This window comes from Hesperophylax consimilis, chromosome 24 (assembly GCF_061612785.1).
Source record: "Hesperophylax consimilis isolate HC1 chromosome 24, BYU_Hcon_1.0, whole genome shotgun sequence".
Taxonomy (NCBI): domain Eukaryota; kingdom Metazoa; phylum Arthropoda; class Insecta; order Trichoptera; family Limnephilidae; genus Hesperophylax; species Hesperophylax consimilis.
Window position 1 is genome coordinate 15,812,998 of NC_142859.1, and position 14,392 is coordinate 15,827,389.

At 37.7% G+C, this 14,392-nt stretch overlaps 1 protein-coding gene across 2 annotated transcripts in view; it reads right to left on the bottom strand.

Annotated features, from left to right (window-relative positions):
• Window positions 1-686: 686 nt before the first annotated feature.
• The window catches only part of LOC149411983 (uncharacterized), a 64,256-nt gene continuing 50,550 nt past the window's right edge, over window positions 687-14,392 (bottom strand). For both annotated transcript variants that reach the window (XM_089646594.1, XM_089646593.1), the window contains exons 3-4: window positions 8,683-8,739; window positions 687-6,682 (exon numbers count right to left, since the gene is read on the bottom strand). In XM_089646594.1, the coding sequence (XP_089502720.1) occupies window positions 6,585-6,682; window positions 8,683-8,739 (155 nt within the window). In that variant the 3' untranslated portion in view covers window positions 687-6,584. The remainder of the gene's footprint in view (window positions 6,683-8,682; window positions 8,740-14,392) is intronic.

Below are 14,392 nucleotides of genomic sequence, written 5' to 3' on the forward strand. Positions count from 1 at the left end.
CATCATACTTCTGTATGAAACAGAAGTGACTAATATTATCCCTCATCTGCTCCCATTTGCTTTCTTATTATCTTCACAATACCTTGAATTTTTTCCGCGGCACACCAATCGATGACCATGGTACACCAGTGTGCCGCGGCACACGCTTTACGGAACACTGCTCTATGTGATGTAGGTTTATCAGTTTCCCGCTTGTACTACGAGTTTCTGAGATTGTATATCGACTATAAAACTAAATCAAAAGGACAAACGGAATTTGATTTGTATTTATCAGATGTATACTTTGATTGTCAAAAAGCAAAATACAAAAAAAAATACTTGAAACATTCCAATTATGTATTAAGGTTAAACGCGACATACGTTATAATCTATGCGTTCAATGATGGCTTGAATATAATTATTCTATTAATACACACTTTTTGCAAGTTATGCTTTAAAATATCAAGAAGAAAGAATATGAATAAATAGTTTTGTTAGTATAAAAACTCAATTCTTTCAAGAAAGGCATAAAAATAGAATATTGTATCGGTGATTCAATCCAATATTGTATTTGTATTCCTTTTCATGAAAGAATTAAGTTTGTATACAGACAAATCTATTTATTCATTAAATAGACAAAAAAACTTGCAAAAAGTATACATACATAAAATAATTAAATTAACACAATTCATGAATGTGTAATGTGACGTTTACCCTTAAGGACAACATTCAACACTTTACCAACAATAAAAGCACGGCTCCGGAAGACGAGAAGTGTGACCATCTTGAAGGTCACAAAACACATCAAATGTTCAATAATTAAAATTATAATTTTAAATTAAAGTTTAAAATTTTGAGATTCCAACAGAGTTTTATCAAATTCAAATCGTTGGATGAGAGTATCCAATTTTTTTTTTTCACAATAATTTTTAAAACATAAGTTAAAAATTTAAGCCATACGTGATAATCTAATCAAAGCCTTCTCCTATAGACACAGCCTTAAATGTTACATATTATATGCGGTGGAAAAGTTCATCCACATACCGACATTCCTATCACATAATTTTAAAAATTGGTACAATAATTTACTTGTAAACCTTCTGATGTATATATTTTTCTCAGACCATTTTACAATCCAGCACCAAGAAATGTCATCAAATTCACAATAAATGTTGAAGGTTTATTTTTTATCTACATATTATTTCTCATTCCCTTAGTGTCGTCGATTGGCACCAATTTTGTATACGGCACCTTGAATAAAAGTTAACTAACTACTGATTTCTGGATAGCATAATATTATTTCACCTGGTTTACAGGAAGCCGGTGTTTAATCAAGTAACTAGTTGCAACTAAATCACTGTCCTGCAAGTGCTATCCACACATTCAATTTATTTGAAAGTACGGGTAAAATAGGGTTTGTGGAATTTTGTTCACATATTCATCTTGCAGGCAAGAAGAATGTAGGAGTAAATTTTCATAAATGCATGGATTTTGTTGTAATTTATTTAGTGAATTTTAAAAACTATTTTAACTGTACTATAATTTTATGCCCCCACCTTCTACAAGATATTAAAATTCATATACATAGCTGATTAAATTGACTATAACAACATCCGCTATAGCATAAAAAATACCTAACTGTCTCAATTTTGTATGTAGACCAATATTCTTTTTGAAATCTACCTATTACAAGAATGCACGCATATCGGTGGTGAAGGCTACTGAATGAAATAATATGAAAGATTCTGTTCCAGTCAATTAAATTGCTACTAAATTATTACTTAGCACTAAGCGCACTGTTCACAAGCAGACAGTGCCTTCAAATTAATTAAACGTTTTAGCTGTCAATAAAGCACTCGACTAAACACTGGCATCTTGTAAACCACTCACATCTGACATAACCAACACATTTATAAAAATGATACATGAATAAATCAAATGCATACGATAACGTTAGCATAGAACAGGTTAATAATAATTTATTCTTTCTTCGACGGTGAAATAAATGTTGTTTTTTCTTTCTATACAATTTGTGTTAGGGGCCGTTCAAGTATTATGTAAGCACTATAGGGGGGCAGGGGGGTCTTTGCTTTCCTTATTTTTGATGACATGGGGGGGTGGGGGGGTCGAGATAGTGATTACGTCAGCACTGCTCAGCAGTAGTTATTTTTTTTATACACATTGGCAACCCACACATTGTCTATGTTTGAAAACCGAATACATATTTGGGGATTCCCACAAATAATTAATACGTTTAGGTACTCGCTTAAAAAACAGAATACATTAACAGAAAAATGCATATAGGTACCAATTTTTACGTAAGCATGGGAGGGGGGGGGGGGGGGGTAAGAGCTTTGCTTACTTTTGGTGACAAGGGGGAAGAGGGGGTAAATAATTGTAATAAATCTGCTTACGTAATACTTGAACGACTTAGAACTTTAGTAACTTTAAAAATATAGAATTCCACATCAATCAGTTTAAATTATTTGTATACTGGAAGAACAACTACTAATCATTTCAGAACATACAGAGTAGGTATATTATATTAATATTTTAAGTCTTAAACACAGTTACATAATATAAGTTTAATAATATTTTGAGGTTAGCATATTTTTTATCAGTATTCTTAGAAACTGAAATAAGTATGAATAGTGTATTGTCTTAACTTAATGCCCTGTTATTTTTTGGAATGTAAAAGGGCTTAGATTGCCTCCACAATGTATATGGAGGCGGCTTTAAAAATAAACATTCATCATACATAGTACCTATGTATGATGAAAACAAAAACGGATAAAGCAATAAAAAAAAGCAGGAATATTTAAATCTTGACTAGACGCGCGAAAAACAAATAAATGTTATTATGTTGTTAGGCCCCTCTTGCAAAACATTGTAACCTACAAAATAGAGGATTTTGATTTAACTAATCTTTTGAACACTTACAAGAAAACACAAAAGACATTTTTGCTGCGGTAAATGCCGCTTCAAAAAAATCTTAAATAAACGTTGGATGAATATATATTTACATCTTTGTTGTGACAAGAAACATTAATGTTAGTAATACAAAGCAAATTATCCATAAGCCCAACATGTTGCCACGCAACGTATCTCCATTTTTAACAGAATCTTTGGGCACATGGTGTGATTTTGCATAATTTCGGTTGCAATGTTTCACCAAGAGTGCATTATCGGAGCACAGAAAATCTCTGATTAAAAATACTTAGTCACTTGAAATTTATAATTTTAGAAGTTTCCATTAGGAGAAAAACTAAAAAAAAATAACATATTTATTGTAAGATGAATTACCTTATTTAATCTCCATAGTATAGGATATTTGCGATCGATGTGAACAAATATGTTGAGGCAGATGATAACTAAATAACATCGTTGTTTGGCATGCAACACCGTGAATGAGACATCATTTGCTTTTTCACAATGTGCGACATGAGTGTTAAAATATTAGTTTTTAGGACAATATCATGAACATACAAATGGACAGACTAGCCCATCAGGTAAAGGGGAACAAATCAAGTTGCGAGGAGCGTAGACGGGGTGTGACCATCTACCTTTCTGTAATTTGTCAATAAATGAATCTGACAACAGTGTAATATCACCATTTGATCTGCAAAAATAAAATCTATTTATGAATTACAAGTCATTTTTACAGTGGTGCGCAAATTGCTTGCTGCGTAAAAAACTTAACTACAAATCCCAAGTCCGGTGAAAAAAAGTTCGAATTTGTCTCGAGAACTGAATATTTTGTTGCACTATTTAGTTAAGACACTTTTGCAAATGTATTATAATTTACCAACTTCAATCATTTTTAGTGTCGCTACACAACCTAATTTGAAGATGGTTCAGTTTTTTTAACATGTTTAATTTTGATCCTGTGCAGAAAAGTCCCACAATAGACTGCACAGCAAACCGTTACCTTACTTTATTGAAATTAACATTTCTGCCCAGGATCTGGTCATTTAAACATTTGCTCTTCAGCGTTCAATGTACGACTGATGTAATAGATTATTCAAAGTATTCTTGAACCCTCCTGGAGCCAAAAATATGGTCATTTGGCTTGCTCCAGCTCGCTTCGTAATAATACCCGGATTTGGTGCTAGGGCAAATCTATCAATTTGGATGTCTATGGACAGTATAAAAAACACTTCCAATACTGCAAATTTATTTCTCTGCTTAAATGGTATTACATGCCGAACAATGACATTTGACTTCCTATGGCACAAAAATCTGATTAATAATTATTGTAAATATGAACACATGAAACAATACTAATTATTACTGGTAAACTAACTTTGGAAAAATGGTTATCGAATGTGGAATTAAAATCCATCAATATTTAACCTGATCTACGCGGCTGTCACATATGTGAACCAATGACGGCTATCTGCATACACAAGTATCACATATGTGATCCACGAAGTTTCACTAAACACAGACGGTGTGAAAGCGTGCCACATGATAGGATAGACTTGCTGAAAAGATACCCTTTTAAATAAATATTTTTTCTAAACGCGCCTCACCGATGACTCAATTATCAAGAGTTTAGAATAATTTAATAAGTACAAACTCAACATTCTACATATTAAAACTCGCACTGTAATGTTACTTAAAATATTAAAAAAATTGTAAACTTACAAGGTGAATCATTATTCCATTTTTTTCATAAATCAAACCAATGTAGCATTGAAAATCGAAGAGATTTATATAAAATCAGACTATTATTTAACAATGTCATTTTTTTCTTAAAACATATCATTTTATGAACTTATGGAATAATAAACATTACAAAATAAACTTAACCAAATTTGAGCATTATATTTTAGCATATAAATAAAATAATGTTTACAAGGAAAATTAAAGGATTTTTAAGAACTTTATACGAAGTGGTTAGAGAGTTGACCCAAACACACATAGGATTATGTGTATTGGTGCATATAACACTTCCGACAGTAGCACCCTTACAAATCATCTTTGCGAAAACAGCCTTTTGTCTCGCTTACGTGAACTAACTGCTTTCAGCAAAAAGGGGACAACAAGTGTACATACACATACATTATTGAATTTTCTGCTGTATGCAAGCAATTTATCTGTGTATTGTAGTTTGTGTTTTGGTCAACTCTGGCTGCGATACCTATAAATATATTAAAATATTGACAATTTGTATCATTAAAAAAAATAGATTAATTTGTTAAGGTACAATAACTAAACATGATTTCATAAGCACAATGTTTATGAAATCATTTGCATAACTTTTAAACATTTAGATGTACTTATAAAATGATGCATTTATTATTTTATGCAGTGAGATTCATATCAAGGGTATCGGTATCCACACGGATTCAACAAAAAAGTGAATAACTCCCGAGATATCTCGTAGGATTAAAGCAAAATGCCATTTCATATTGCATCAGAAATGAATCTAGCTATAAAGGCCCTGGGAAAAAAAATCACTTGGGAATTAAGTATAATTTTTGTAATGTTATCATGTAAACAATACATGATTAAAAATATTATTTTTAATCACTAAAGTATGAACATACCTCGATTTGTGCAAATAATTTATAAATTTCGAGGTAATACCGAAATTGTTGTTTTCTGTCTCCTTGTTCACATTATGTATGTATTAACAAAACAAAATTTGGAACAAGTTTTTGTAATATGAAACAATAATTATGTTTATGTTTTACGGTTCTGTAATTTAATTAAATGTAATTAATTAAACAAATTGTTTGTGTGTTACCCTATTTCTCCAAGATGAGCCAATTATTTCCATGTTTTACAAAGCTCTTGCAAGATGAATCAATTGTTTCAGTGTTTTATGCATTTCTTGCAAGGTGAATCAATATTTTCTTCATGTTTTACACAGCTCTGTAATTTGAACTAATTGTTTATGTGTTTTACCCTATTTCTCCAAGATGAGCCAATTATTTCCATGTTTTACACAGTTCTTGCAAGATGAAGCAATTGTTTCAGTGTTTTATACATTTATTGCAAGGTGAACCAATATTTTGTTTGTGTTTTACACAGTTCTTGCAAGTTGAACCAATATTAAATTATTTTTATTAAAGGTAAACTTGTGTTTACAAGACAAGGTTTTTATGCAAAGCACAAAGGATACATAAGATTTTTTTCAATTTATATTTGCGTTTCAGGCTAATAATTATTGCTATGAATAATTTGTTTTCAATATTAAACTCGTTTTTTTACACAGTTGTTGCATGTTGAACCAATATTTTGTTCATATTTTACAGATTTCTTGCAAGTTTTCATGTTTTAGATATTTTTGGCATAAACTTTTACATATTATGGGTACATAATAAGTATTATCTACCAAATTAAACCAACCAAAATAATCAGTCTGTGGTGAACTTCAATATGTATGCATAACATGATAATACATGTGAACAATTAAGAGAAAACACAGAGTACATAATACAAAACACCCCGTCAATGAAATTATCTTTTTTTAAATACACAATACTAACGTAATCCCTACAGAGCCTTTGTTTTGACACAAATAATGAAATGGTAGCTAGAATTAATAATTTATTTATTTTACATCCAATTCATATCCTTCGTCTTTCTTTGGTAGTTTATTTGTAGTTCGGGTTGTAGGGGGACTGTTTGGGGTACACCTGGGACCCTGTGGTGGCTTCATCGTAGGTCGGGGGATTCTGTTGCATGGGTCCGGCTGAAAACAAAATAGTTAAATTAATACCGATGTAATATGAATGGAAAAGAGTGTTATCGAATCTTTTTTCTTGAAATTAGTAACAAACTTGTTGACGGTTGGTAAGGCCCATTGAGTTCTTATGAGGAAAAACAATTTTACATGAAAAACAGTGTTCTGAGATATTGCCTGTTAAACATTTCATTTGACTGTTATATACAAGTTAAAAGTTAAATAAATTTATAGTAAATAATAAGATATTTCAATTAATAGACGACATATTTTAAGTTTTGATTAGGTAAAATAAATGTAAAAGAAACATAAAATAGTGCAATTTTTTCACAAATAAAAATTTATTTGCAATTTTTTAATCGATATCGATTTACTCAGTGTGTTAGTTTCACTGCTGAGTTCCATTTTCATTAATGATTGGAAAGAACTGAGATACATTTTTGCCAATCAGCACTATTCGACTTCACGGCAAAAGTTCTAATAATAAACATTAATATTCCAAGCGCCGTCCGCATAAACCGTCAGTTTCGAATTGCCTTAATTTGATCATTCAACTGAAAAAAAGTGCGCGCAAGCAACCGGCCGCCACTCTGTGCCTTGTACTGCCATCCCAGCAATTATATATGCAAAAACTGTTACTTGACTTCGACTGGCCACAAACGCCCACTAGGAGGTTTGTGCCACTAGATTGTTGGAGATTAAAAGAAGATTTTAGCGTGTGGCTGGGTGGTCTCGAACGCAACCACGGAGAAGTCCGTTCTCAACGGGAGGCCAGCTGAAATGGACATCATATTGGGAGACCTCTGACGGATCAACCTCATGACGACATGGATTTCAAGTTAGTTAATTTTTAATACGGGACATTGTGCCTAGTTTACCTTTTAAATTATGTGAGAACTTTCTGATTAAAGAGAACTGTTTAAGGAGCTAAACGTCACAAAGTTCATAAAACTGGAAAGACTTCGGTGGCTAGGTCATGTGGAGCGAATGACCGAGCATCAAGAACCAAAGTCCCTGCTGAGCTCAAGACCGATAGGGAGAAAGAGCCTGGGAAGGCCAAGGTTAAGATGGAGCGACAACGTCCTCAAAGATTTGTCTGCCTTGGAGCTTCGAAACTGGAGAGAGCTGGCGCGGGACCGAGATGAGTGGAGGAAGTAGCCCTGTACTTATAATTGTTACAAGATATATCCCGCATAATTTAAATAAATTTGCACAAAAACAATGATATTTCGATATATTACTGCTTTTTCCGCATAAGGACTCAATTGCTCTCAGTCTATAAAGGGTTTTATATTTAAAAAGTGATTAATATAATGGTTGCACATTGTATGATTCAAAGAGCAGTGAAGAGGTTAAACCAATCGACCGATTTTCAGACAATGTGTGCGATTATTTTTACGACCGTGCTCAACGTTCGCACGCATTCTAATACTATACATGGTGGAATTTTTTCCGATGCGATTTTACGTTTATACTTTGAAAACTGTATATAGGACAAAATCAGAATCGTTTGCGCTAATGTCACTGTAGATTCTGCTATTTATTTCATTAGTGTAGCCACTATGACAGCTTATGCTATAATTAGTGCATGAAAACATTTGAGTTTTCAAAGTAGCATTCAGGTTATTATTTCATTGAAAACACATTTTGATTGTTTCTCGTGTAGGGTATTCAGGTTTATGTAGAAATAATAAAACCATTTTATATATTCGTTTAAATATATATTTTTGGATAGTTGTCTCCCAAACTTTTTTTATATTGAGTTAGCTATTCTGGGGAAACATTTTGCAATATAAACATGAAATATATATTATTTCATAAACAGCAAAAAATTGCATAAAAATATAAGCCATTGCTTTTATTCTTATATTTTATCAAACTCATCAAGGTAATTTTCACGCAGTTCTGCAAATTCATGCCCGACAGTTGAAGGCATTTTGACAATTTTCCTGCTCCGACGTTCGAGAGATTAGTAATAAATAATAAGATGTGAATTAGGGTACAATTACCTGAAGCGTGAGGGGGATATCCGGGGTATGGAGGGTAAGCAGCTGACGGGTTGAAATCTGAAATAAGTTTAAAATTTCGATAATATTTTACAAGTAACAAATGGCAATTCTGGGAACAACCAACACCCCTTCAAAAAAATCTTGGTACATAGTAGCACCCACCATGATCCAAGCACTGACACCAGAGGTGGCACATGAATGAAATTGCCAGCAGTGCATTTCTCTTTTAAAATGTACCTAGTATCTAATACAGGTGTATCAAATTAATTAATGTACTGCAATTCATTCACCCAGTGAATTCAATAAATAAAATTGCTACCACGCACGAGTGCCAATGTGTGAATTTTGTGGCGCTAACATTATAAATTAGTAGTCCTAAACTAATCTATTTCTAACTCATTGGATTACGCATGATCACAGTTATGCAAAATTCACTTTGTCTTCAAGGCCCTTCTATGCGTCGCAAGTGCACAGGATGAGTTATATATCTGCACTGCTCCAACATGTGATTTGCCATTATGAGCATAACCTTTCTCTGTCATGTCACCATTTCAGAGGGCAAAGCTATCCTGATACCGCCCGATGCCGTACAGTTAGAATAGCTCAAATATGACCTGGCGGGAATTATGACTGGAACATACTTTAGCATATCCATGACATTGAAGACTGAAGACAAGCAGTGTAATGCACAAATGCAAATACTAAGGAACCGCCTCTGACTGAAGCCCAGTAAGCAAGTGTTGGAGGAACACAGAAAATGAGATGCCTATTATTCCATGAAATTACTGTATTGGCAGAAAATGCTAACTTATTAAGAGCTAAAACTATCGAACAATATACATGGTGTTTTGAAGATATGGGAGAAAAGCAACTTTTACAAATATATACAAACATACATAATGTTATTCCTTCACATTGTTGTCAATGCGCTCAATAGCTGCATGAGTATAACAAAAAGTGGTAAGTAACAACACAATGAGAGTTTCAAGGAAGAAACTGTGTTTTTACTTACCATAGCAGTATATTTCAAAGTTTTTTTGTGTGTTTTGCTTTAAAAATGTGGAATTTGCTGTACATATTATTAATTAACGCAAACATTTGGATTGTGTATGATATTTGTTTTGTGAAATATTACTTTGTTTGTTTCGGTGAAATCAGCAATATTGTATCAGACGCAAGTCCTCTACATTGACTGTAAATAAGGGGTGCTGAATCTTCTAGTCGGTGAGCTGCTTTATGTTCAGGGCCTTTTCCGGTTGCTGTGATGTCGTGTATCCAAGGAAAGAGCAGTAGGTAGTCCAAGGAAGCGAGAGGTCAGAAGTCAAAGGCGGTTGTAGTAGTTCCAGCGGGAGAAGCAGTCCAGAGTGAAGCGGTCAGAGTAGATGTCGGAAGAGAGAGACTTGAGATCGCTTTACGCGCAGTATATATAGGACTAGCGGGGGCGTGCACACATCGGTGTGCGCGCGTCTAAAATGCCCAGCGTAAACGAGGTGCATTTTTGTGCAGCTTCGTGTGTTTTCATATGACTTTAATAGTCAATATTAAAATTATTTATTCAATAGTACTCTTTACGCCGCTTCATCTCATGAAAACTGTTTTTCCCTAGCATTTTTAATGTTTTTATAATAAATTGTACAATATGAATCAGTGGGTCCTCAGACCGACATTGGTGTGAGGAAATCCTTATAACTACTTAATATTAATGTTTACATATTTCAATATTACTTTACAACATAGACGTGAGTCCAGCCTTTCAACCTGTATATTTTTATTTAGCATTGTTGCGGCGAGACTCACGCAAATCTAACATTAATTTGCGCAATTATATATGAAAAGAGAAATATTTCTAGCATTATTGTGGCTTTGCGCTGATTGGCTGACCATTGCTGTTCAGTGTTTGGCCTAGCTTCGCCTGGGCAAAGGAGAGGGGATGCTACGTAAATACTGGGTCCATGGCTTGCGATGTGCCCAGTGCTCTCTAGCCGGGGAGGGGATACCACGTAAATACTGTGTCCGGGTGCGCGATGTGCTCAGTACTCGCCGGCCGGGTAAATACTAGCTTTCTTATCCCTCCATGGTCAGAAAGCTGCTTTGCGGCCTTTGGGTAACATTGCGTATTGCGTTCGATACATCCTCCCCCCGGTGCAGTATCGGCTGCGCCTAGCAAATTCGAACGTGACGGGATGCTTTCGTCCGGCGGCGATCCATTCGGCCGGTTCCTTTTTGGCGGCGTGGGGAGGCCTCTTGTGATTTAGGGCCCGTGTTTGGTGTCGTCATGAGTACGGCAATTTTGACCGCTGGGCGCACGTACACTCCAGTGTTGGTCTGCACCCGAACGGTCCTTACATGCCCATCAGCGGCGGGCATTGTTTCAATGATTCGCCCGCGGGGCCAACTATTGCGGGGCAAAGCGGGATCCACGATTAGCACAAGATCACCCGTTTTGATAGGGGTACCTGGCTGGTGCCATTTTTGACGTGCGGCTATAGTGGGCAAGTATTCCTTCATCCATCGCCGCCAAAACATATCTGCTAATTGCTGGCTGATTCGCCATTGTTTTCTTAGGCAGACCTCTTCTTCTTTTGCCGCATACAGTGACAGGTGTGGCCGCTTTCCTGCTGATCCCAGCAAAAAATGGTTAGGGGTTAGCGGCTCCTCATCTCTCGGGTCGACAGAGACATGTGTCAGCGGGCGATTGTTCACTATGTACTCTGCTTCTGCCAGGGCCGTGAGGAGAGTTTCTTCTTTCGGTGAGCGCTCTTTCATAGTTGACTTGAGGGCTCTCTTTATAGAGCGCACGAGGCGCTCCCAAGCTCCCCCCATGTGGGGAGACAGGGGGGGGATAAATTTCCACGATGTTTTTTGTGTTGCAATGTAGTTTTGTACTCTGGGGTCTCGACTGATTGATTCCAGCGCGTCTCGGATTTCTTTGTCAGCGCCATGGAAATTAGTCCCGTTATCGGAGTATATACATTCGGGCTGGCCTCGTCTAGCTGACATTCGCTGCATTGCCATTATAGCTGAATCGGCACTTAGTGAGGCCGCTAACTCGAGATGTACAGCCCTGGTTGACAGGCAGGTGAATAATGCCCCGTACCGTTTCTCTCGACGCCTACCGATTGTCACTTCCATAGGGCCAAAATAGTCTAGGCCGCAGTGCGTGAAGGGGCTCACGTGATGTGTAAGCCTGGCAGCCGGTAATGGTCCCATCAGTGGTGGCAGTGGTTGAGCTTTCCTAATGCGGCATACGAGGCATTCATGCGCTATTCGGCGAAGGTTGGTGCGCAATTTCAATATAAAAAAGCTGCCTCTGATTTCCGCCATGGTTTTTTCGGTGCTCGAATGGTCCGCCATTTGATGATAGTGGCGGATCAGGAGCCGAGTGTATGCCTCGTCACCATCCAGGATGACTGGTGTCCGTACTCCACTGGCAACTCCTTTCAGGGCTTGTAACCGTGAGCCCATTCGTATAATGCCATCTGGGCCAAGGAAAGGCGTTAGCGTTCGCAAGCGACTGTCGGCGGGTAGTGTATCGCCTTTTTGGGTAGCGCAAATTTCGGCCGCGAAAGAGTCTGCTTGAGATTTCTTTACCCATAATATTTCTGCTCCTCGGGTCTCTTCGGCACTCAGAGGACCTTCTGATGATTTGTTGGGGTTCGGCCGACATCTCCTTATGAAGCGGAGAACCCATCCAGTGGTGCGTATGAGCCGATGCCACGATGAAAATCGCTCAATAAGAGGTAATCCGCTTCCTTTTATTATTGTGAGGCCGACAAATTGAGGCCTCACCTCCAAAACTTGGTTATCAGGTCGGATGACTGGCTCCTTTTCACGGGGCCATGTAGCTTCTGGGTGGGTAATAAAGGCAGGACCGCAAAACCACCTGCTAGTGGGCGAGAGGTCGGGCGGCTCGATGTCTCTTGTACCGATATCGGCCGGGTTTAATTTAGTAGGTACCCATCTCCAATTCATTATTTCACTTAAATCATCAATTTCTCCTAGCCTGTTGGCCACGAAGGCGGAGTAAGTCCTCGGGTCTGTCCTTAGCCAACACAAGACGGTCGTTGAGTCCGTCCAATATGTTATTCTTCTTATGTGAATTTGGCTTTCCCTTTTGATTGTAGCCGCCAATCGTGCGGCCATTAGGGCTGCTTGTAGCTCAAGGCGCGGTATAGAAAGGGGTTTCAATGGTGCCACTTTACATTTACTGGCCAGGAAAGTAGAGTGTGTGCCTTCCTGGGAGTTTTCGGTTAAATAAGCAATAGCGCAACACGCCGACTCCGATGCATCGCAGAACAGGTGGAGTTCAAAATAGCCGTTTTTATTAATTAAGCATCTTCGTGGTATAGAAACGCTACTCTGGCTGAGAAGTAGTAGCCATTCCGACCATTTATTCGCGTGCTCGGGTTTTATTGGTTCATCCCAACCTATATTCGATCTCCACACTGCTTGTAGAAGTATTTTTGAGCGTATTGTTAGGCATGATACGAAACCAATAGGGTCAAAAATCTTCATGACAATACTTAGTAATTGTCTCTTCGTTGGGTGTGGGATCATCTCGGCTGAGGCTGCCTCCCTGAAGCTGTAGAGAAAGTGATCACCTATGGGGTCCCATACGAGGCCTAGTATGCGCTCGTTTTCGTGGTCCCCGCTGCTAATGGGTATTGCCGATTTCGCCCGTTTTTCAAAGGGTACTTCTGCAATGGCGGCAGGGTCATTTGAAGCCCAATTAGTGAGCAGGAAACCCCCACTTGCAAGGATTGCGCTCACCTCTCGTACCAACTTGGCGGCTTCGTCCGATGTGTCCACGGCGTCGAGATAATCATCCATATAGAATTTTTTCTGTATGGCTGTTGCCGCGGCGGTATATTGCACTTTGTGTTGCTCAGCTACCTTGTTTCGCACGAATTGCGCGCTGCTTGGGGAACAAGTTGCCCCAAACATCATTGAGGTGAGCATGTAAGTGCTCGGCTCTTCATTTGGCGTTGCTCTCCAGATAAATAGTTGAGATGGTTGGTCCTCACTTTTTATTTTTATTTGTAAGAACATTTCTGCAATATCTGCTGCGAGCGCGATTTTTCCTTCGCGGAAGCGCAAAATGTTACCCAATAGCGAGGAGAGCAGATCGGGCCCTGTTAACAGTTTATCATTTAATGATACACCTCGACAGCGGCTTGCTGCGTCGAAAACCACTCTTAGCTTTCCCGGTTTATTGGGATTAACTACCGCGAAATGCGGTAGGTACCATTTTCGAGGGCTTGGAATGGCCGCCTCCTGAATATTTAATTTGCGCGCGTATCCACGTTCGATCAGAGAATTAATTTTCATTTTATATGCTGCTTCTAATGTATTATTTTTCGCTAGCTTTCTCTCTAATGCGTATAATCGTTTTAGCGCGCACTGTTTGTTGTCAGGCAGGTGCGTATTATCTTCTTTCCACAGTAGGCCCGTTTCCCACCGGTCGGTGTCATATGGCCGAGTGGTGTTTTCCATGAGGGCCTCTGCTCGCTGAATAGTCGCATTTACGCGTGTCGCTGACGTCACTCCAAGTGAATCGATCGCAAAGTTTTGTTTTATTAGCTCTGAGAGCTGTTGGTCTCCACTCTCGGCTTCACCGATAATGCTCAGCGTTATATTTTCTACGGGATGAATGCCTCCATGCGCGATCCAACCGAGTGCAGTACGGGACAGCATTCTTTTCTCGGTATCT